At 53.5% G+C, this 19,999-nt stretch overlaps 1 protein-coding gene across 16 annotated transcripts in view; it reads right to left on the bottom strand.

The window, feature by feature from the left end:
• Positions 1-19,999, bottom strand: part of Speg (striated muscle enriched protein kinase) — a 49,969-nt gene that overhangs the window by 29,868 nt on the left and 102 nt on the right. For 9 of the 16 annotated variants that reach the window (XR_001872262.2, XR_003848258.1, XM_017796265.2 and 6 more), the window contains exons 1-5: positions 13,124-13,284; positions 11,103-11,249; positions 10,404-10,586; positions 520-695; positions 186-274 (exon numbers count right to left, since the gene is read on the bottom strand). Coding sequence is in view for 13 of the 16 variants with exons in the window: in XM_017796265.2 (XP_017651754.1) it covers positions 186-274; positions 520-695; positions 10,404-10,586; positions 11,103-11,169 (515 nt within the window). In the remaining 3 variants the exon portion in view is untranslated. Of the gene's footprint in view, positions 1-185; positions 275-519; positions 696-1,566; positions 1,825-10,403; positions 10,587-11,102; positions 11,250-13,123; positions 14,428-17,015; positions 17,353-17,434; positions 17,525-17,790; positions 18,016-18,088; positions 18,287-18,961; positions 19,005-19,972; positions 19,991-19,999 lie in introns of those variants that run through there. The other 7 variants (XM_029560057.1, XM_008825784.2, XM_008825783.3 and 4 more) reach the window with 7 other exon arrangements.

The raw sequence follows: 19,999 nt of genomic DNA, 5'->3' as shown, positions 1-19,999 counted from the left end.
TAGCACAGGAAATCCTGGATAAGACTTAAACAGCAGCAGGGGCACTCGGGGAGTGGTAATGATATACGAGCTGGAGCCTCAAGGGAAGGTCTCTAAGGCTCTGTTCCCTTCCACCAAAACCAGCTCTCAGGCTCAGCCTGGGAGGTGAGGGGCACTAGTGCGTGGTGTAGGTGGTTGCTACTTACCAAGACACCACAGGCTTGGGCTCTCCCTGTACTCGGATGCTCATAATGACATCTTGGCCTTCTCTTACAGATTGGTCCATGAGTGAGACCTAAAGAGGAATCCCAAAGCATCAGGGGTAACAAAACATAGATAGCACTGGCTCTTGAGGGCTGGGGGACCTGGAACAGAGGTCTCTCTTCCACACCAGTCCATGGCTGTCCCAGAGTAACAAGGGCATTAATGGGGCAAGGTTTCATTAATTTAAATGTGAAGCTAAAATATGGCCTCAAAAACCAGGGGTTTGCAAAGGAATGGCATCCACAAGGGGCTGGGTACCAGCCTCAGGGGTCTGACCTTGAAGGTGGGAGGTGCCTTGGAGGCAGAGTCGGAAGAGCCTCGATCCTGGCTGGGACTGAGCTTCATGGTGGGGGTTCGGGGCCAGGACTCCCCAGGCTCTGGGAACTCTTCTGGGGGGCTCAGGTACTCCTCATCAGAGGTGATGGGACTGCTGAAAGGGGATGTGGACCCGCCTAAAGGAGAGACAAAGGATATCAGGGGGAAAGGATGGAGAGGGGTGCCTGGTTATGTTGCAGAGCTGGAGAGATGGAGCAGCTCTTTCAGGCCCTGCCCTGACTTCACCCTCCTGGGCTCAGCTCACTGGCTGTGTGACCTTGTCCAGTCACTTCCCCTCCCTGAGGCTGATTCCTTCTCAGCCTCACACCCTGCCAACTCTGACCCTGATGACACTCTACAAAGAATAGCTTGCAGGAAAGGATTTGACCACCGAAAGGGTGGCTCCTGGGCCTTGGGGGAGACCCCGAATTCTATTGGAGCAGGAAACTCATATTCTTGGTATGGAATGGAGGGCAGGTTCCAAACTACCAATCATATGCTCCAAAGGGGGTGGTTCATATCTCTGGGACCCCAGGACGTAGCACCAAAACACTGGCTTCTTAGGCAAGCTGGGCCTGGCACAGAGGAACACACACCTCAGACAAGCCCCATCCTGACCTCGGTCCAGGGCCAATGAGGCAGCAGTGTCCAAACAGCCCTTCCCCCTCTCCCTTCTCAGCTTCCTGCTATAGACACCCCATGGGCACCTGTTGGCCCTTGCCCTACAACATGAACCCCAAACTCCCAGGAGATAGGAAAATAGAATTAGAGCCATCTATAGAAAAGGGTGTCTCAGCTTGGGAAAAGAGGAGGGGGACACCTGAGTCTGCCTTGGGGGAGGGGTGTCCCCAGGGCCCTGACGCTCTCCCCTGCAACTGGCCAGGGGCCCAGCCTTGCTGAGCTGGCTCTTATCCGACTGCCAAATACAGACATGAATCTGCCACAGCCCCCTGGCCCCTCCTCCTGGTTCCCCAACCAAGCCCCCAGCAAAGCTGCACCCCAACTCACCCTGAGACTCTGCACAGGACCCCTGCCTCCACCTTCTGGGATTCTCTGCCCAGGCCCTCCTGCTGTCTGCCCACTGCCCACCCACCCTGGTTCCCCAGGGAGCAGGCGGTCAGCGGCCCAGCCCCACTTACTCTCCAACCCAGCTGAGGCCCTGCACAGAGCCAGCCCTGGGGGAGGGGAAGTGAGCCTAGGAGGGGGAAGGAGGAGGTGGGGGTGGCCAGCAGGAAGCTGGGTGGCAGGCAGGCTCTGTCTGGGAAGGTGGTGCCTGCCGGAGACCACAGGCAGCAGCCCCTGGAGCAGCAGGCTAGGAGCAGAGGGAGGGGCAGAGCCCAGTCCGGCTGAATTTAGTCCCTGCTCATTCCCAATCAGCAGTCTGCCATCTGCCTTTCCTCTCCTTACAGCTCGGGGCAAGACAAGAGTAGTGCCCCTGGGTAGAGCCTGGACTCCAGGGGTAGGGGGCCCTAGTCCTCAGAGGGAAATGGGGAGGGGGGTGGCACTTCACTGTGGTATTTAAGACCCATGTTTGGCCCCTAAGTGTTGACCAGTTCACCAAAGGAAGGGCCAAAGGCAAATGGCCCTATGCTGTTCCTTGTTCTCCCCAAACCACCAAAACCCCCATCCCAAGTTGGGAATGAATGACCAGCCGCAAACTCTAGAGCAGGCCATGGCCAGCTTTCACAAGCACAGAGGTCTAGAGAGTGGTCAGGATTTTTGCCCTCCTTCCCAGAGGTGCCCTCTGTCATTCTGAAGGAGCCCAGCACTCTACTGCTGCCTACCAAATCCTGCCATGGCAAGTCTGCATGGGTAGTAGGTACTTCAGGGCATGGGCCTGCATTCAACTCTCCCATAGGCTCTACTGGATACCTGCTGGCAACTTGCCCTCACCCATCAGACCACCAGGGACAATGACAGGAAAATGTGGGCTACTCCCCACCAATGGCCCCTCCTCATCAGCACCCATTTGTGGGAAGGGGGTTGAAAACAGCAAGAAATAGAATGAGGTGTTGAGCTAGGGCCACACTTGTGAACTTTCTTCTCCCTCCTCTATCCCCTCACCCCACCCAGGACCACATTCCCAAGCTATGATCTGTGTTTCCCAGCACTGCCAGTGAGCAAGGAGGTGGGGGCCAGGCAGAGGAGGGCCCACCCTCTGGCTGGCTGCTTCAAGGTAGGGGAGGGGAGAGAAATCAGAACGGCACTTGGAGCTGGAGGCCTTGGCCTCCAGTTGACACTGAGATCATAGGCACAGCCCTTGGAGGTGGAGGCTCCTTTCCCTCCATGGAGCTTGGAGTCATGTTCCAGGGTCACCTCCAGGCTGGACAGTGTTGAGGCAGCTCCCAGGCAGAGGAAAGGAGGGTGGGGCAGAGATTTAAACTGGATAGGCAAAGGTTTGTGGCATGCCTCAGAGACCCCTGGTGGTCACTGAAGGAACAGCATCTAGGTGTTACTCTCACACACACACACACACACCAGCAAGTCTAGGTCCTCAAGCCAGTTGGAGAGAGGAACTGCCAGCCTAATCCAGGCTGGAGGCTCAGACTCCAGAGGGATAGAACTGGTGCTCTCTGAAAAAAGGCTACTATAGCTGATGGAGGACTGTAGGCTCCACTCGCCTGTCATTGGCCTCATGATCAAAATCACCTTTGTAGCCAGTCCCTAACATTCCAGCCCTGCTCTACTCACAAGCCCAGATTTCATTGTTAAAAAAAAAAAGAGAAAGGGGGGGGGGGGGGGAGCAGGTGCTCCCTAACCTAAGAGGCACATGTACATACCTTACCAAGAAAGGACCACTCCCTCACACTTGACCTAGTCCCCAGTGCTGACCCTATTCTCATACCTTCCCTTTCAACATTGCTCTCCCTCAGGCCAACCTCATCTAATAAAATCTGGCATTAGGAAGCCCATAAATCAGGAACTCCCCAGGCCTGTGCATCCAATTGGTCCCAGCATCCCAATTGCTTGCAACTGTTCCCCACTGTGTCTTCATCACAGACACAGCTTCAGCTCATGCACAGTATCTAGCACATGAATGGCAGGAGACAAGGCTCTTTACATCAGAACTGTCAGAAAGATCCTAGAACCACCCACATCAGTACCACCTGCGGCTTATTTTGAACTACGGTCTTAGACCTTAGTCAGCCTATAGAACTGGATTTTCTGAAATAAGACATAAGAACAGTGCTTTTTTTTTTTCAAAAGTGCCCTGGAAATTTCTAGGCGCATGACAGCTTTAGGACCCCTGCAGATTCTCATGGGTGGATGAGAACCCAAATATTTGGCTTCACTGAGTCTTAGAGCACTTGACCATTCAACTTTAGAGCAAGGCTTTAAGCCCAGGAGTCTGGCTTCCCCAGGGTTCTAACTCCCTGCTCTAGTGGTTTTCAACGTTTGGCTTGTTGGTTGGTTTGGTTTTCAAAGTTTTTTATGTGTTAGAATTGCTTGGAGGGTTCCTTAGACCATGGCCTGCTAGGACCCACCTCCAGAGTTTTCGATCCAATAGATCTGGACTGGGACCAATAGTCTGTTTGGATTATTTGTTCTGTGATGTTAGGGATTGAATTTAGGGCCTTGCACATACGAGGAAAGCACTCTATCACTGAGTGATATTCCCAGTCTTTTTTTTTTTACTTTTTATTTTGAGACAAGGTCTCCTTATGGTGCCCAGGGTGGCCTTGAACTCAATCTGTAGCCCAGGCAGCTCTTGGATTTATGACCCTCTCATCTCATCCTCCCCAGTGGCTGGGATTATAGGCTTGTACCCCAGGGCGACAGACTCTACACACTCCTAGGAGATGCTGATGCTCCTGGTTTAGGGACTATACTTGGAGGAATACATGTTTGTGGTCTCCTCTGCCACCCCAACCTCCACTCTCAGGCAGGCAGAGCCTTATTACCCGTGCTACTGTGTCCCACCTAGCTTCTATGGGCTACTCAGGGTGCTCCAAAGATTGGAGCTTCTTGGGCTCTCTACTCCTTTCCACTGCTCTCCACCTCATCCCCAAGCCTTGTTTATCTACATAGTCAGCCCCCAATCTGCCCAAGTGTGGCTGCAGGGCCAAGGAGTGAAGTATACAGCATGTCCTCAGGAACTTTTGGCTTGATAGGAAGTAGACTAGCCAGATACAAATGACTAGAATAACAAGCAGGAATGGGGGATGAGGTGGCAAGGAAGGAGCAGATAAGGGTCACAAATAAGTACTGGTGATGATTCTTGGCTCTGGGAATGAGGGAACTGAGAGAAAAGAATTCTAGGGAAAGAACTTATATGAACAAACATTCAGAGGCAAGGGGTGCATGCTCAGAGGCTTTTAGCTCAATTATCTGTTAACAGTGTTGAGTGACAAAGAAGTGGGTAACAACAGTGTGAGGGCAGGAACCCTTTGCTGCCTCCCACCACCCTGAAGGACCTGCAACCTATGAGTCTGAAAGGTGGTGGCTTCTGAAGAACTGACCTTTACTCTGAAGGCTACAGGGAGGCTCCTATGATCTAGGGGTGGGGGAGAGGAACAGACTGGAGGTTAGCCAGTTAGCCAGCATTTCCACATGCTCTGGTTCTCTACCCCCAGCCCCACCTGCACTGCTTTTGTAGGTTCTCCACAGGTGCTTCTTGAAATGACTACTATAGTGATCCCCAGTGGAGAAGTGAGGGGAAGGAAAGGCTGGGCCTGGAAGTGGTATTTGCCTCAGTGTGCTGACATGACCATTTTCCAAGAACTGACTGGCCTATTTCCCTGGGGCAAGGAGAAATGTACTGAGACTCTTTCAGGTTTAGTTTAAAATGTATGAAGCACTGGTGAGAATTTCACATGGTCAGCCTGACCTAGCAAGGTAAGTGTTGAATTTCTCACACACAATTATGCTGGATTGCTTCAGGTCAGATAAACTGTTTGCATCCACAGTAAATTAGGTCTCCGTTCTTGTGACAGGCAGTGAGTGATAAGCTCCATTCTAGATAACAGCCTTGGGGAGACAGCCCACAGGTACCCCTGATGCTGGCAGACAGTATGGGGGGAGGGTCAAGTCTGGTTGAAAAAGCACCTTACTTTTTCAAATGATGTCCAGACCCCCCACCGATATGGATAACAGGGGCCAGGTGGCATTCTGAGGTCTCTTCCATCATCAGCCACTGCTATCAGCTGAAATAAACCGGCATCTATGCAGATGGCCATCTAGGGCCCCGGGGTAAGAAAAGAGGGCAGAGGTTGGAGGCATGATTTTCTTCCTTTTCTTTTGTGCTCATGATCCCCAATAAACAGCCTCTTTTCTGATGTGATAGTGATCTTACATATGGGACCAGAATGAGCTAGTGAACCATGCCCCTACTCCAAATATTCACAGCCAACTTTCCATCCCCTCAGAGTTTCATGAGTCTTACTGAGTTCATAGCCTACCAGTTAAGGTGATCCTTTTATGACAGACAAAAAAACTGAGGCCAGTTAAGGCAAAGTGAAGAGGCCATGGTCTTGGCTGGAAAACACCAGATCCTTGGGTTCAAACACATTAAATGTGCAGGCAGTGGGATGGAGACTGGAGCACTTGGAGCTTCCTTCCTCTTGCCTAGCACTGAGAGGGTCTCTTGCCAGAGCTCATAGTGAAAAGGAGCTAAGAGCATCAGGAAACAACAGGACCATGGCCACACAAGAGGGAGGTGGGGAATCAAGAAAGGAAAAAGAGACACTCCTTCTCCCCAAATCTGACCACCCACAGAGGCCTAGGCAATCCCTTCTCTGCAAGCTCAGGGCCCACCTTAACGTTTAACCTCTTCAGAGTGGCAGCAAAAGGGACTGGATGGTGCAATAGTTAGGAACGTCCAAACTCCAGTAGCCCCAGTTAGCATCTCAACAGAAGTGGGAAAGCACCAGCTGCTGAGATTATTAACACGCATGACGTTAGATGGCATTAAACAGAAACTGCAGTTTCTAATTGCACTAGCCACATTTCAAGTGCTCAAATGCCATGTGTGATTGGTGTACCACCCTGCACAGCACAGCAGACACAGAACATTTCCACTGTCATACAAAGGCCTCTTGGTCAGCACTGCTCTGGAGCACTTTGCTAATGCTCAGTTGGTCCCATCTCAGTTTCCTCATCTGTGGCATGGATATAACAAAAGAATATACTCCATGGGCTGGATTGTGTAAGACTTCAAATCTTGGTCTACAATACTGTAGTGCCCACCTACAGCTAAGGGAAACAACCAGCTATTGTTCTAGACTAAAAAATTACTGATGGCTAAATTTGTTTTCTCTTCCTATTTAGAAGCCTTTGAGAGGTAACTGACACTGATTCTAGCCACTCCAACAGCTATCAAAATGCCTGAAAACAAATCCTGAGTCCATCACTCCCAAGTTCAGCCCTGGCAAAAGAAAAAAAAATGAAAAAGAGCTATTACCTTGATGCTAACCATTGCTCCTTGCCTCTTCAGATATTTTCAGGACCAAAATCCAAAAACTATCTCTTACTCTCATACTAATTTTTTGATCAGTTTTTACTTTCTTTCCCTCCACATGCATATGAACACCTGTCAACCACTGAGGACCCTGCTGAGATGCATGAAGAGGGAACCCCCGCTGTCTGATTGACCCCTAATCCAGCACTCCCCATGTCGACCCTGTCCATCAGGAAGTAGCAAGACGACTGCGCCCCCTATCCTATAATACAAAAGGCTGGAATGTTAAGGTTCAGACAGCCCTGCCCCCTCACCAACAGGGCCTCACAAGCCCCTGAGAAAAGGGAACTGAGTTGATAAGCACCCTGGTCTTTGAAGTCAAGAGAAGCAGGCTTTTCTCCAGTGTTTGGCCAACATAGCAGGCTTCCCCTTTGATCTCTAAAGAGGACAGGTTTTAACAGTCCCACTCTCCACCCCACCAACTTAAAAAAAAAAGAATACATCTTCCTGCCTTGTGCAGGAAGCAGAAGCCTCCCCCTTTAAAAAGACTCGGCTTACAACCCAGGCAGACATTTTCCCTGCCCAGAAGGGAATCTGTCCCATGTGTTCCTTTGCTAATAAACTCTATTCCGATAGAGTTTTATCTGTGTCCTGGTGCTTTCTCCTGATCAACTGGATTCATCCATAGGCTACTTTTTATCTATCAGATTGAATGTGACTACATTCAACAAATTCCATAATTGCTATTTTTGTCCATAACTCACACAAGGTTTATTTGTTTCTTGAGTAAGCATAATATGCATTACTCTATCATTTGTTGCTAATAACATTTCTAGGCAGATTCCCAGGCTACTGGCCTGGTGCTGATTCTGTCATATTCTCCATACTTTTGTCTTCCATCTGTAAGATACAAATATCACACATACACGCAATCTCTATGGGACAGACAGGAAGAGTTGTATGTATATGCATATTTATGTGTTTAAACACATATATATCTCCATCCATACACACGTGTGTACAAGCGTGATGCAATAAAGCCTGAGGAAAGAGATGCAAAAGGGTTTCAAAAACAGTACACAGCTCTCTGCAAGCAAAAGCAACTGTTCAGAGGCAGAGCACCTGGCAGCAGCACAGCAGGTACAAACAGAGGCCTGGGACACAGCTGAGGCAGCAGTCAGAAGCTTCATTTCAGTTAGGCATGTACCTCACACTCCTGAGGAGCCCCCCCCCCCCCCCCCCCCCCCCCCGCCATCTGCACCTAACTTGAGAGTGTTATTCAGTGAGTAAGAGGGATGCAGGGCTGGGGTAAGGCTGTCGGCACAGCAGTCCCTGTTCTCCAAACCAGGGGCTATATTCTCTAGTTGTCTGGGCCCTGGATACTGTGGTTCCAAACCAGGAATTGACATCTGTGGGCTTTCAAATGCAAGCTCTGATCGGGTGGGCACCCCAAGAACGCACTGGGCAGCAAGCCCTGGTTTCCATGACATTGAGAATGGGGGTAGGGAGACAGTGAAAAAGGGTGGTGGCTTGATGCAAGTCTCTTCCCACAAGACAGTACTACCCTCCCTACACCTGTTCCCTACACCCACATGACTAAACACCCTCTCAGCACTATCCCTCACTACCTACAGACTCCAGCCCTAGGACCCCAACTCTTACCATATGTCTTTACCACCACTGGTTCCACCCACTCTGACTACTCTCTGGGCCCTCTGGCCCCCATCCAGACACTCTGGACCAAACAGTGCCTTGTAGGGTAAGAAAATCAGCTTGCTCCACAAGTGCTGAGTGTGGACCTGCCTGCCAGCCCCTTGAGCTTTAGGGCCCTGGAACCAGTCTGACTTACAGGGTCTGCTGCAATGCTTGGTGCAACTGACTAATATGATGAAGGTTTTCTGGCTCCCCAGGGCAAAGCAGGCACAGAGAGGACCTAGGGGCTGGACAATAGGGAGGGTCTGGAAGGCAGTGGGCTTTGAAAGAGCTGGGTTGTAGTCCCCAGGGCACACACAATGTGAAGAAAAAGGCAGGGAAGGGCAAGGCACTTTACAGATCCTTATGGAAAGCTGAGTTCCTGTACACAACATCACTCCCAAACGCTAACAACTAACATTTGTCTACAGCTTTACAGTTCATAAAGCTCCTTCTCACATTTGCTTTCATCTTGAGGCTGGTATAATTATCTCTGGTTTGCAAATGAGGAAACTGAAGCTTGGGGAGGTTCAATGTGGCAAACACAGAACTCCCAGTCAAGTGCTGACAGCTGCCCTGCCCCAAGCTTCGTTCCCAACCTTAAAAGGCTTCTAGATGGCCCCCAGCCAGTACTGGGGCATCCCATACCCTGCCCCTTTCCAGAGCTCAACCCAAACCAGGTACTGACTGAAGTTCTGAAGCTAGGCCTTGGCCCACTAGAGGAGTTGGGAGCTGAGTCAGGGGCCAGATCCCAGAGGTGATGGAAGGGTAGAAGCATGCAGTAGAGGGGCAGGCATGATTCAGCATGGGGGTGGGTGAGGAGAAGAAGATAGCCTTGAACACTGTTCCTGGGAAGGACATGGAACGAAGGAAAAAGACCTGCCATTCCAAAGCCAGACAAGCAACCAAAGGAGCTAATGCAGCCCAGGGGCTGAGAGACCATCAACAGCTCCTGCACTAGGAATATATTGAGGGCTGAAGTTTTGGGACTAAGCATAAAAGGGCTCTCAACAGTACTCTCTGAGCACTGATTAGAAAGAAGGCTCAGGACAGGGTGTGCTGTTCCCCTCCTGGTATACCCTGCCTCACTCCTGTGGTCTGATGCCCAGCTTCATCCAGGGCCCTGAATCTCAATGCAGGCCTCCCAGCCAGGTTTGGACGCCCAATGGTAGCCTCCCAGGGGTTTCTCCTGTGCCTTTTCCTGTTGTTATGCCCTCTTCCTCTCCCACTGTCCAGGATCAGCATATTGTCAGTTCCAGTCACCTGGATGAGCGGAACTGGCCATGCACATGGATACCTGTCCAGCCCTGCTTGAACCAGAAAGAAGCTGAGCTGAAACCCAAAGGAAGTAGTCTGACACCAAGTGTGGGGCCTTTGTAAAAATAGACAACAAGGCAGCCTCAGCACAGCCATCTCTGGGGTGTTCTCAGCTGAAGCCTCCTTATGGCTTGGAGTTCAAAGGACTCAGATGCTCCTTGAGCTAAGATATTCTTTTTCTCAGATCCTGAAAGACAATTGGCCTTTCCATACGACCCTGTTCAGGAAATTGCCTTGGAAAGATAGTATTTAGAAAACTTGTTTAAAGACAAATTTCACCAACCTCAAGGATTTTCCAGCCTGGAATATGTCCTGAGGCCAAGACCACTTAAACCGCTTTCTCCAGAGAGATAGACCCAGCACATGGGTCATGTCCTTGTGTTCATTAGGAAGGGTCATAGGTCACCCCCAACCCAGCCTGGGCTCGCAGGTTCCCTACCAGGTCTTACGGCGAGTGACGCAGCACAGCTAGCCTGGCCCAGTTCATTGGTGGCAGTGGCATTATAGCTCCCAGCATCGGCAGCCCGGGCCTCCCTGAGCAGCAGTGTGTGCCGCTCGCCTTCAGCCCGGATGAGAAGGCGACCCTCGCTACGCAGTGTCGACCCATCCTTTCTCCAAGACACTGTGGGAAAGCAATGGGAACCAGCTTGCCATGGTCCACAAGGAGCTTGCTGGAGAATCTCATCTCAACTGGCTCCCCCACCCCAACAAAGGATCCCCCAACTGCTTTTCCACCTCAAGGAAAAAAACTTTTTTTTGGTGAGACAAGCTCACTATGTAGCCAGGATTATAGACATACTAACACATCTGGTTTTATGAAGTGCTGAAGCTCAAACCCAGGACTTAATGTGTGCTAGGCAAGTACTCTACTAACTGAGCTACATCTCTAGCCCTCCTTCCCCTTGGGAAATGAAATTCTTGAGAACTCTGCCCTCACTCCAGAAGTCTAGGCTGCCATGCCCTAAGTTGGGGAGGTGGGAGCTAATCTTTCTGAACACACTACGGCCAGGGAAGTACATGGAGTGATAATTCCCCTCCTCCCCACCCTTCCCTAAGAGAATTCTGGGGGAGCCCACCCTGTTCCCATCCCTCATGTCCCCCCAATTACAATCTGCCAGGTTCCAGCCCTGCAGCTCACCTTGAGGTTGGGGGTTGGCGGTGATGATACACTTAAGCAGCACGTCAGCTCCCGGTGCCACCACCATGTTCTGCAGGGGGATCTCAAACACTGGTGCCTCCAGGGGTTCTTCTCCAGCAGACACATAGGAGTCATCTGAAGACTCTGCTAGACACAGGGGCAGAAGTAGAGAGGGTAAGGGAACATGATCTTTGTGGGACAGGGGATACTGGCAGTACCGCCAGAAAACCAAAACCCAGAGTGAGGAATTTCTGGAAGACAGGGACTGAGGGAAGCAAGGGTCTCTCTCTTGACTGCCCTGAGACAAAGGAAGGGGGAAGTCAGAGGCTTAATTGGCACAGGGCAGCAGCAGAGACTCTACTTCACCCACAATTCTGACTTCTTGGGGATAGTGGGGTGTGCGGTGGATATCCTCACATGAATTGGCCATCATGTATACCCTAATAGGCCCTATGAAGGTACTCTGAGGGCCACAAGACTACCTAAGCATCCATGGGTAAAGAACAAGATATGGGTCACCCAAGACCTAAGTAGTAACAGTTGTTTCACAGGGCAACATGTAGGGAATAGTCAAATTTGGAAGGACACCAGATTCCAAAGAGGTAGTGGCAGGGAAGCAGAGGGCCTATGGAGATCAGTATTGAAACGATCCCTTCAGCAAATAGAGACACCACACTTATTACATACTGAGCACTGAGTGCCAGGAATGCAACAGAAAATAAGATATGCTTCCTGTGAAAGGATGGTACACATACAGAGACAATAAAATCACACTGTTGTGGTTCCCCCTAGGTATCTTCTCTATATGTGCTGGTTGAGCTCACGGGCTCTTATATGCTAGGCAAATGCTCTTCCACTAAGCCATACCTCCAAGCCCTCTCTTGGTATTTTCTACCTCAACCTCAGCTAGATAAAGGACAATGCAGATAGCCAAAAGGGCAGTGAGGATCCCAGTTCTGCAGACTTCTAGCTACATCATCTTCAGCAAATGAGATCATCTCTCTGAGCCTCAGTTGTTGTATCTGGAAGATGTAACATTCAATACTTTATTGATACTGGTAAAAAGACTGGTTAAAAAAAAATGAGATCTCTATGGGCCTACTTGGCACAACCCCTGGGACATCATGGTGGGAATACTGTAATGGTGGTAAGTAGGATGGACTGGAGTCTACACACCTCTAAAGATTCCGATGTGGCAATACTTAAATGCAAGATGATTTTGACAGAACAAAATACAAGTTGGTAAGTGCAAAGACAGAGATGCTGGCAAGACCTGTGGGGCACAATGGGGAGAAGCAGAGGGAGTAGGAGGAGTCAAGGATGGCTTCCTCCGCTTCTCCAGGAATAGGCCCTGCCCTGAGTTGCTGCTCAGGATGTACAGGGTTAGGGACAGCAGCATTCTGTCAGTGATGTTGCTCACCATGCATAGAAGGCAGGGAAACTACACATAGCCTGGCATGTGGAGGTACCACAGTCAGTTCAGTGAAGCAGAATGCAAGATTAGGCCAGGGGAGGCTAAGAGGCAAGCCTGGCTCACAACTTAGTGGCCAGAGATGGGTCAGGGAACAGTGCTGGGATAGGACAAGCAGAGTAAAAGGTTAGCAAAGCATCCCTTTAACAGGAATTTCACAGCATCTCTTCCCACACAAAGGGACAGAGGTGATGAGGACTCTGTAGGTTTCAAGCAGTGCCTCCTCCAGTAACCTGCCCTTGGCCCAACAGCCTAGTGAAGCCACCAGACAGCAGAGGACTTACAGCAGACATCCAGGCACTAGTCTTTGCTCACATCTTTGCTCCACTCAGCCTCCAACAGAGCACACTCACACTCACCTCCACCAATGACAGGTTCCAACAAAGGCCCTCAGCATCCCTTACTTCAACCCCTGTGTCAATGCCAACAAACCACATGCCCCTCCAAACAGCCTAGTAGCCACAAGTAAAGTTCCTCCCAAGCAGTCTTGCCCCTGGCCAGTCCTCTTACCCCAGTCAAGGCACCTTCTCAGCCCTCTCTGTGGCCTTACCGAGCTCAGGGGAAGTAGGCCGGGCCCGGCGACCTTTGCCTAGGCTGCGGGTCCCTCTGCGGTCCCAGGCTCCCCAGGGACCATCCTCCTCAGGCCCTCTGCGAAGCCTCTTTTCAGCCTCAGGCCCGGCTCTGTTCTTCTCCAAGGTTTGGGGCACAGCAGCGCCCTCCACACCCGGAGTGGCCCATGGCAGGAAGCGCACTGTCTGGGCAGGAGGCTCCCGCTTCCGACCTGAGGGGGCTTTCGTCCGGGTTTCAGGGGGATCAGCAGCAGGAGACGGTACTGGGCTCCTACACTCCTGGATGGTTCTGCTGCGGGTCAGCGGGAACTGGTCCCGGCGCTTAACCTCCTGCTGCGGGCCTTCCCCAGGCTCAGTCCTGCCCACCGGCCCTCGGCTTCGGGGCCTCCCAGGCTCGTCCCCAGCTTTGCCCGCGCTGCTGGGAGCAGGCAGGTGGGTGGTGGCGGGGCTCACGGCCCGCGAGGTCTTGGGGGTAGAAGGCCGGGAGAAGAGCGGGGGCTCCCCAGGCTCTCGAGGGGACGGGGCGCGCTGCAGCGTGGCGCGGAGGGACTCGTGCGAGCGCACTAGCTCCTCCCGCGACGTGGAGCGGCGGATGCGGCCCAGCTCCTGGGCGAAGCAAAGCTCGAGGTCGGAGGCTGGACTGCGCTGCCGCGTGCGCTCGTCCAGCGAGGCCGCCTTCTGCTGGAACAGGCGCCGCCGCTCGGCCACGCTGCCCCGTGGCGACCGCAGCTCCTCCTGCGAGGTCCCGGGTGTGCCCCACGCCGCGCCGCTGTCCGACTTGGGCTGCTCCAGCGAGCGGGCCTTGCGCAGGGGCACCCAGGGCCGCAGGGGCGCCGGCGGAGAGTCACTGCGCTCCAGGCTGCGCCTCCGCTCCTCGAAGAACTGCAGCTTGTCCAGGATGCGGGAGCCCGCGCGCACCAGCCTCGGCGAGCGGCCCAGCGCGGACAGGCGGCCCGAGGCCTCGCTCAGTGGCGTCTGCGGCCGGGACTCCACCGTGCCTGCCAGCGAGGGCCCCGATGACTTGGACTTTTTCCCTCGCTTCTCTTCGGTGGTGGTGTCCTCGGGCAGCGAGGACTCCTGGGTACGCCGGTGGGGCGACGTGGGGGTAGCCGGGGGCTGGGCACTAGGTCCCGGCAAAGCCCTCTTACCCACCCGAGGGGATGGCGGGGGAAGCAGCGCGGACTTGGAGGGAGGCGGAAGGGCAGGGCGAGGACGAGGGGCTTCGATGGCCGGCTGAGGCTGAAGGTCAGGCTCCTCCCTCCGCAATCCGCTCTGAGGAACGCTGCTGCAGAAGCAAGACCAAGAGGGGCAAAGGACTCAGGGGGCCTTCCCTGCTAGACCCCCAGCTTGTGAGAGGGATTGGACGGTGGGACATGCTGGGCAGGCTTAGGGTGACAAGGGCCAGACTCTCCTGCCTTCCCCCACCCCCACCAGGACACAGCCAGAGCAGGTGCTGGGGAGAGGCCAGCGGCTCATGCACCAGAATATTGTGCTATTGGCTGGGTCCAGGTACAGACTCAGCCCCAGGGATTCTGGCCAGCCCCCTCCCTCGAGCCCGGGAAGCTGGGGAACAGTAAGAACTGAGCATTAGGAAGAGGAAAGAATGAGATTGAGGATCCAAAGATGAAGTGAAATCAAGAGGGCTAAATGGGGTAGGGCCCCCCTCAGTAATGTGCCTCCTGCTTATTTCTACCCCTAGCTGGCCCCCACAGCAGCCCTGCCCAGTCTGGGCAGAATACTTGCCCTTTACAGTGGCCTCTAGATGAGCAACTGCCTCTCTACTAGGCACCAGCCTTTAGAGAACAATGTCTCATCCAGTGATGGCCTAGCTCCTGTGCAAACCTGAGCCCATTCCTACACCATAAACAGGAATGGGATATCCAGGCCCCCATACCTGTAGCCCTCAATATAGACCTTCCTCTGTCTGCCTCCTGGAGACGTTCTTCCTAGTCCTTGGAAGTCCTTCTGAGAAGCTCAGAAGTCCCCTTCAAGGGGCAAGCTCAGAAATAGCTCAGTTCAGAAATAACTACCAAGTGGGTCTGAACAGGGAGTGTGGGAGATGAGTGAAGAACCTCCTTACCAAAAAACCTCCACACCTAATAGAGTTTTGATGCCCAAGAGTATCCGCTAGCTGGATTGTGGGGAGAGCACGTTAAACATAAAGATGAGCAAAAAGGATTCTGAGAGGTGTTATCATACCTGACACATAGAGAGCTAAAAATCTTATGAACAAGCTCACCAAATGTTTAGTGTGTTCCAGGCATGAATTAAGGCTTCACTTGCACTGAGTTATTTCATCCATACTGGAGTCCCTCGAGAGAGGAACTGATATTACCACCATTTACAGATGAAGGAAGCTGAAGGTTCAGGGAGGTTCAGTGCCCTCCCAAGGTGACAGGAAATGGTTGGTGTTAGCCTGATTCCCAAGTCTTTGCTCCCTTCCAACTGTCTGGGTTTCTGGGAACATGGAAGGAAGAAGAAATAGGACAGTACCAGCCAGAAGCATAAGTTCTTGGGGTGCCTCAATATCCTTAATATTTTAGACTACCTGGGACATCACCCACCTCTGCCTGGAGAAGGGGGAGGGGGTAAGGGAGGAAAGCCTCAGCCAGACACCTGCAGGGAGGCAGAGTCTATTGTGAGGGAGGGGCAGCAGAGTCCTTAAGGAATGGTGTCTGGGAACTGGGTGAGACCTAGAGAGAAAGTGGGGAGAGCAAAGGAGACCTCTTGCCTACAGCTCCCAGCTCCAGGCCAGAGTCTGTACCACAGACACCACTAAGGAAATGGGTTCCTCTGAAGTTGCCATAGCAACTCCAGGCTCAGGCTGGGGCCTGGGAAAGAAAGGCAGGGAAGGAGTGCCTGATTATGCCAGCAAGATAAGCTAAAGAGCTCCTTGGCCCCTGGCCTGGATCTAGACCTCTCCTTTGCCCACCACTAACCACGCTGAGAACTCTCCAAACAACCCCCAAGGGTCCCCTGTTTCTTCATGATGGAACTTACCTCACACCCATCATAAATCAAGCCCCTTCTCAGCTCCCCAAATATTCCCCATTACCTGGACCATCAGCCACTCCCCTCTTCTGCTATAGCACCCCCTCCTGTCTCTGCCAGGCCCCCTAAATCTCCAAAAATGGCTCCAATGCCTCACTCCAACACCTCCACTTGTCACCACCCCCTACCAGGTCACCCACAGACCCATCCTCGGGTGTTGCTTGTGAGATCATCACATGCCCCCTGCCACTGTCGCTCCAGACCTCCACCTCCACCCCAGCCTCCTATCCCCCACCCCTCCCTCTCCCAGCCCACATCCTCCTGTGTCCGAAGGCCCCTTGCCCCAGCTGCCCCTGGCCACCTCACTCTCTTCTCTCTCCTGGCTGCTGTCTTGCTCCCCTGCTCTCTCCTGCTCTCCAGGGAGCTGCCGTGCAGAAAGGTTCTGTTCCTCCCAGAAAAAGGCCCACATGGGAACAGGAATGTGCAGAGATGAAAAGGCAGCAGCTGCTGAGACAGCAGGCACGGAGGGGGCCCCCGAGGGGGGGGGAATCCTAGGACAACTGGAGCCTACATGGGCGAGGCAGGAGAGGGGCCTGACAAACTGGAGCTCTTAGAGGAAAGGAAGAAGGGACAGAGGGGTCCACAAGACCATGAAGATGGTACTGTGAGCCAGCATAGGTGGGAACAGGAGGCTGTGGGTGGTGATGGCAGAGGAGGGAGTGGTAGTGTAGCCAGGGCCAGGAGTGGAAGCAGTGGGCCATGGAGTGCACAGAGATGGATGAGGCAGGGGAGATGAGGTGGAGGCTGATGGAGCAGTGACAGGCAGTGCAGGACAGCACAATGAGATGGGACAGTGTGGGCCCAGGTAAGGCCATTACTTACACGTGGATCGAGAGCGCCCGTCCTCTGTACAGACTGAATGCGCTGCCATACAGGTCACTGGCCACCGAAAGGCTATCCTCTGACCCCCAGCTTGCGCCCACCAGATTAGCTCGCGATGCCCGCACCAGCGGCTCCACCCCCAGGTGCCGTGGCCCGGCCCCGGTTGCCTGTGCTTGCCTTGGGCTGCCTGGGAGGAGGTGGGTGCCACCCCCGCTGCCCGCTTCCTGCTCCAGGACCGTCTGCCCGCTGCCCCACCAGCTCACTTGCTCCTCTGAGGTGCCTGTCACGGAGGTCGGGGGTGTGTCCAGGGAGGTGCCCACCACGGTGTCAGAGCCCCCTAAAGAAAGGAGCACAGTGAGACTAAGGCATCCCTTGTAGGAAGCCTGTCTGCCTGATCTTGGAGCACCCAGAAAGCTCACCCGTGGGGGTGCTGAAGGCCCCGTCATCCCGAAGCTCCAGGCGCTGGGTTCCCTGCACATCGCTGATGTCATCCTCAGCCGTCTCTGAGTCTGGAGAAGAAGGGGTCTGTGTGGGCAGGGCTCTCCTCCCTATGCCTCCAACTCTTCCCTAGTTGCCTCCTGCCTCCCCCATAACAAGTTCTATCTTAACCACAGGGATAGCTTCTCTCTTTTGCTCGTGACATCTCCCTGCCCAGCCAGGGCCGCTTAAGGTAGCCCCTCCCATGCAACTCCATCTCTGGGCCACTCACCCTTGGATACTCACCCTTGCCTCAATGGGACTCTCCAACCCCCCCCCCCACCATTTAATGGCTTACCAGGCCCTCATCCCCTCTCTCTCCTTTCCACGTCCATAATAGCTTAAGTTCTTGTACAGCAACACCCCAAATAAGGCCCTAGGTTCCAAGGGTCAAAAGTCTGGGTTCCAGTACCCCAGGAACAAAGAGGAGTCACCAAAGAGTTGTACTGTCAAGGCACACAACAAACTGCAGGACCAGTCTGCCCTGAACCCCAAACCAGCTGGAAGGCATCAGGGTACAACTAGGCAGGGGAAGGAGAGGCCCAGACTGGGCAGGGGAAGGGGGTGAGGGGCTAGGGCAGGAGCCAGCTTCCTACCGTAACTTTGCTTTCTGCAGGAGCGGAAAACTTCGCTTCCATAGGAGCAGCAGGAGAGAGATGTGGACAGACAGTTATCAGAGTGTTTGTGGGATGGGGCATGGAAAGCAGGCAGAACATAGGGGGATGAGGGTCCCTTGTGCCCAGAGACCCCAGAGGTGCCCTGTGGGGATAAGGAGGGGAGGGAGACACCCAGGGTGTGTCACCACTGGGGAGTTCATATGCTCAGGTTGGTCATCCCAACTGTACCAGTGATTCTGGGATTCTGGTACCCTTTGGCACTTACTGCTGCTCCCATTCACACACACACACACACAGTTTGTGCCCAGTCCAGCCACAGACTCAGGCCTCCCTAATGATAGGAGTCAGGCCTGCCTTCTGTTACAGTGTTTGTACTGTACTTGGTCCTTCCTTACAAATGCACCTCCCATTTGTCTGCATCATGAACCTTCCTGAAGAACCTTCTCTATTGTTGAATGGTTTTTGGAAATGCCCAGTAATTAGGTTGGGTGTAAAGGTCCCCAGGCATTTTTTAACATTCCAGAGCCTATCACATTCTGTGCCTCAGTTACCCTCTCTGTGCCATAACAAATAGGAGTCATGTACTGGTTGCCAGGACATGGCAATGAAATGCTCCTCACTTGGTCCCACAGATGAACAACAGGGAGCCCAGGCCAGAGGTGGGATGTGTTAGTGAGCCCCCTAAAGCTAGGGCCTTTCTCAGCTGCAGGAGATAAAGGACCTGCAGGGATGGGTAGATGGGGAAGGGGTCCCATATCTTATGGGCTATCTCCAGGGCCTTGATGCCTTATGAAGGGACATGGACCAAGAGGAGGAGTGGGCATGGGCTATAGCAGCCCGAAGTCCACGCACCATGGGTAAGTCGGCCAAAGGCCCGGCGGGAATGGCCGGTTTTCTGAAAGAGAAAAGCCAGAATAAGTTGTTGAGGGGGAGGCTTGCTCCTGAATCCATACACTTTTTACCCCAATCTGCTGTATCAAGCAGAAACTCATACTAGGAGCCAGAGCACAGAGATGAAGCTACCAGCTTGCCCAGGAGGAAATTGTCTCAGTTCTCCATCCTCCAGACTGGGCTCTGAGGAGGAACCAGACAAAGACTAGGGAACAAGAAGACTGTAGGTCAAACCCTAGGACTTCTTAACCGACAGAAGCTCACAGCCTGGGGTCAGAACAGCACTCCCAGTGATTAGGGGGAGGAGACAAGGTAGTCAGCATGACTGAGGAGAAGGTGGAGTGGGGGCGCTAGAATGACTAGAGAGGGAGGGCCGAGGACACAGATTCCTGCTGGGGGGAAGGGCAGATACCTGAGCTAAGTATCTAGGAGACAGGGTGGGGAGTGGAGTGGCAAAGGATAAGGTCCTCCAAAAGGGCAGTGCCTCGCTAATGCAGGAAGGAGGCCCCCGGTAAGCAGAAGACAGGACAGAGCTTGGAGAAATTTATTGAGCGCAGCACGGATCCGTGTGCGTTGCTTTCAGGAGCTCTGGAATATGGAGGGCTCCGGAGTGGGGGGCCCAGGGAAAGTCTGGCGAGGTACTGAGGCCGGAGCTGGACAAGAGCCAGATGGCAAAGAAGCCAGTGGGCACTGCGAACCGTGGCTGCAGGGGGTCTCCCCCGGGGTAGTCTCAGGGGTGGGAGATGATGGGGGTTTCTGCCCTAGGACTCGAGGAGGGGCCTGCGCGCTTCAGTGGCGCTCCAGGACGCCCCCCAGAACGCTCCCAGCCCAAGGCCCTCCGCGGGGCTGGGGTGGGGCCAGCGCCACTCCAACGCCCCCTCCCCTGGGCCCAGCCGCGGTGACCCGCCCTCCCTCCGGGGCGCCCAGCTCTTCCTTCCCCCTCCCGGCGCCGCCCGCCCCCGGAGCCCTCACCTGGAAACGCTTCTTCACCCACAGCTT

Source organism: Nannospalax galili, unplaced genomic scaffold (genome assembly GCF_000622305.1).
Source record: "Nannospalax galili isolate Female #2095 unplaced genomic scaffold, S.galili_v1.0 scaffold127, whole genome shotgun sequence".
Taxonomy (NCBI): Eukaryota; Metazoa; Chordata; class Mammalia; order Rodentia; family Spalacidae; genus Nannospalax; species Nannospalax galili.
Note: the sequence above shows the minus strand (reverse complement) of the source record. Positions and strands in the feature narration are given on the sequence as shown.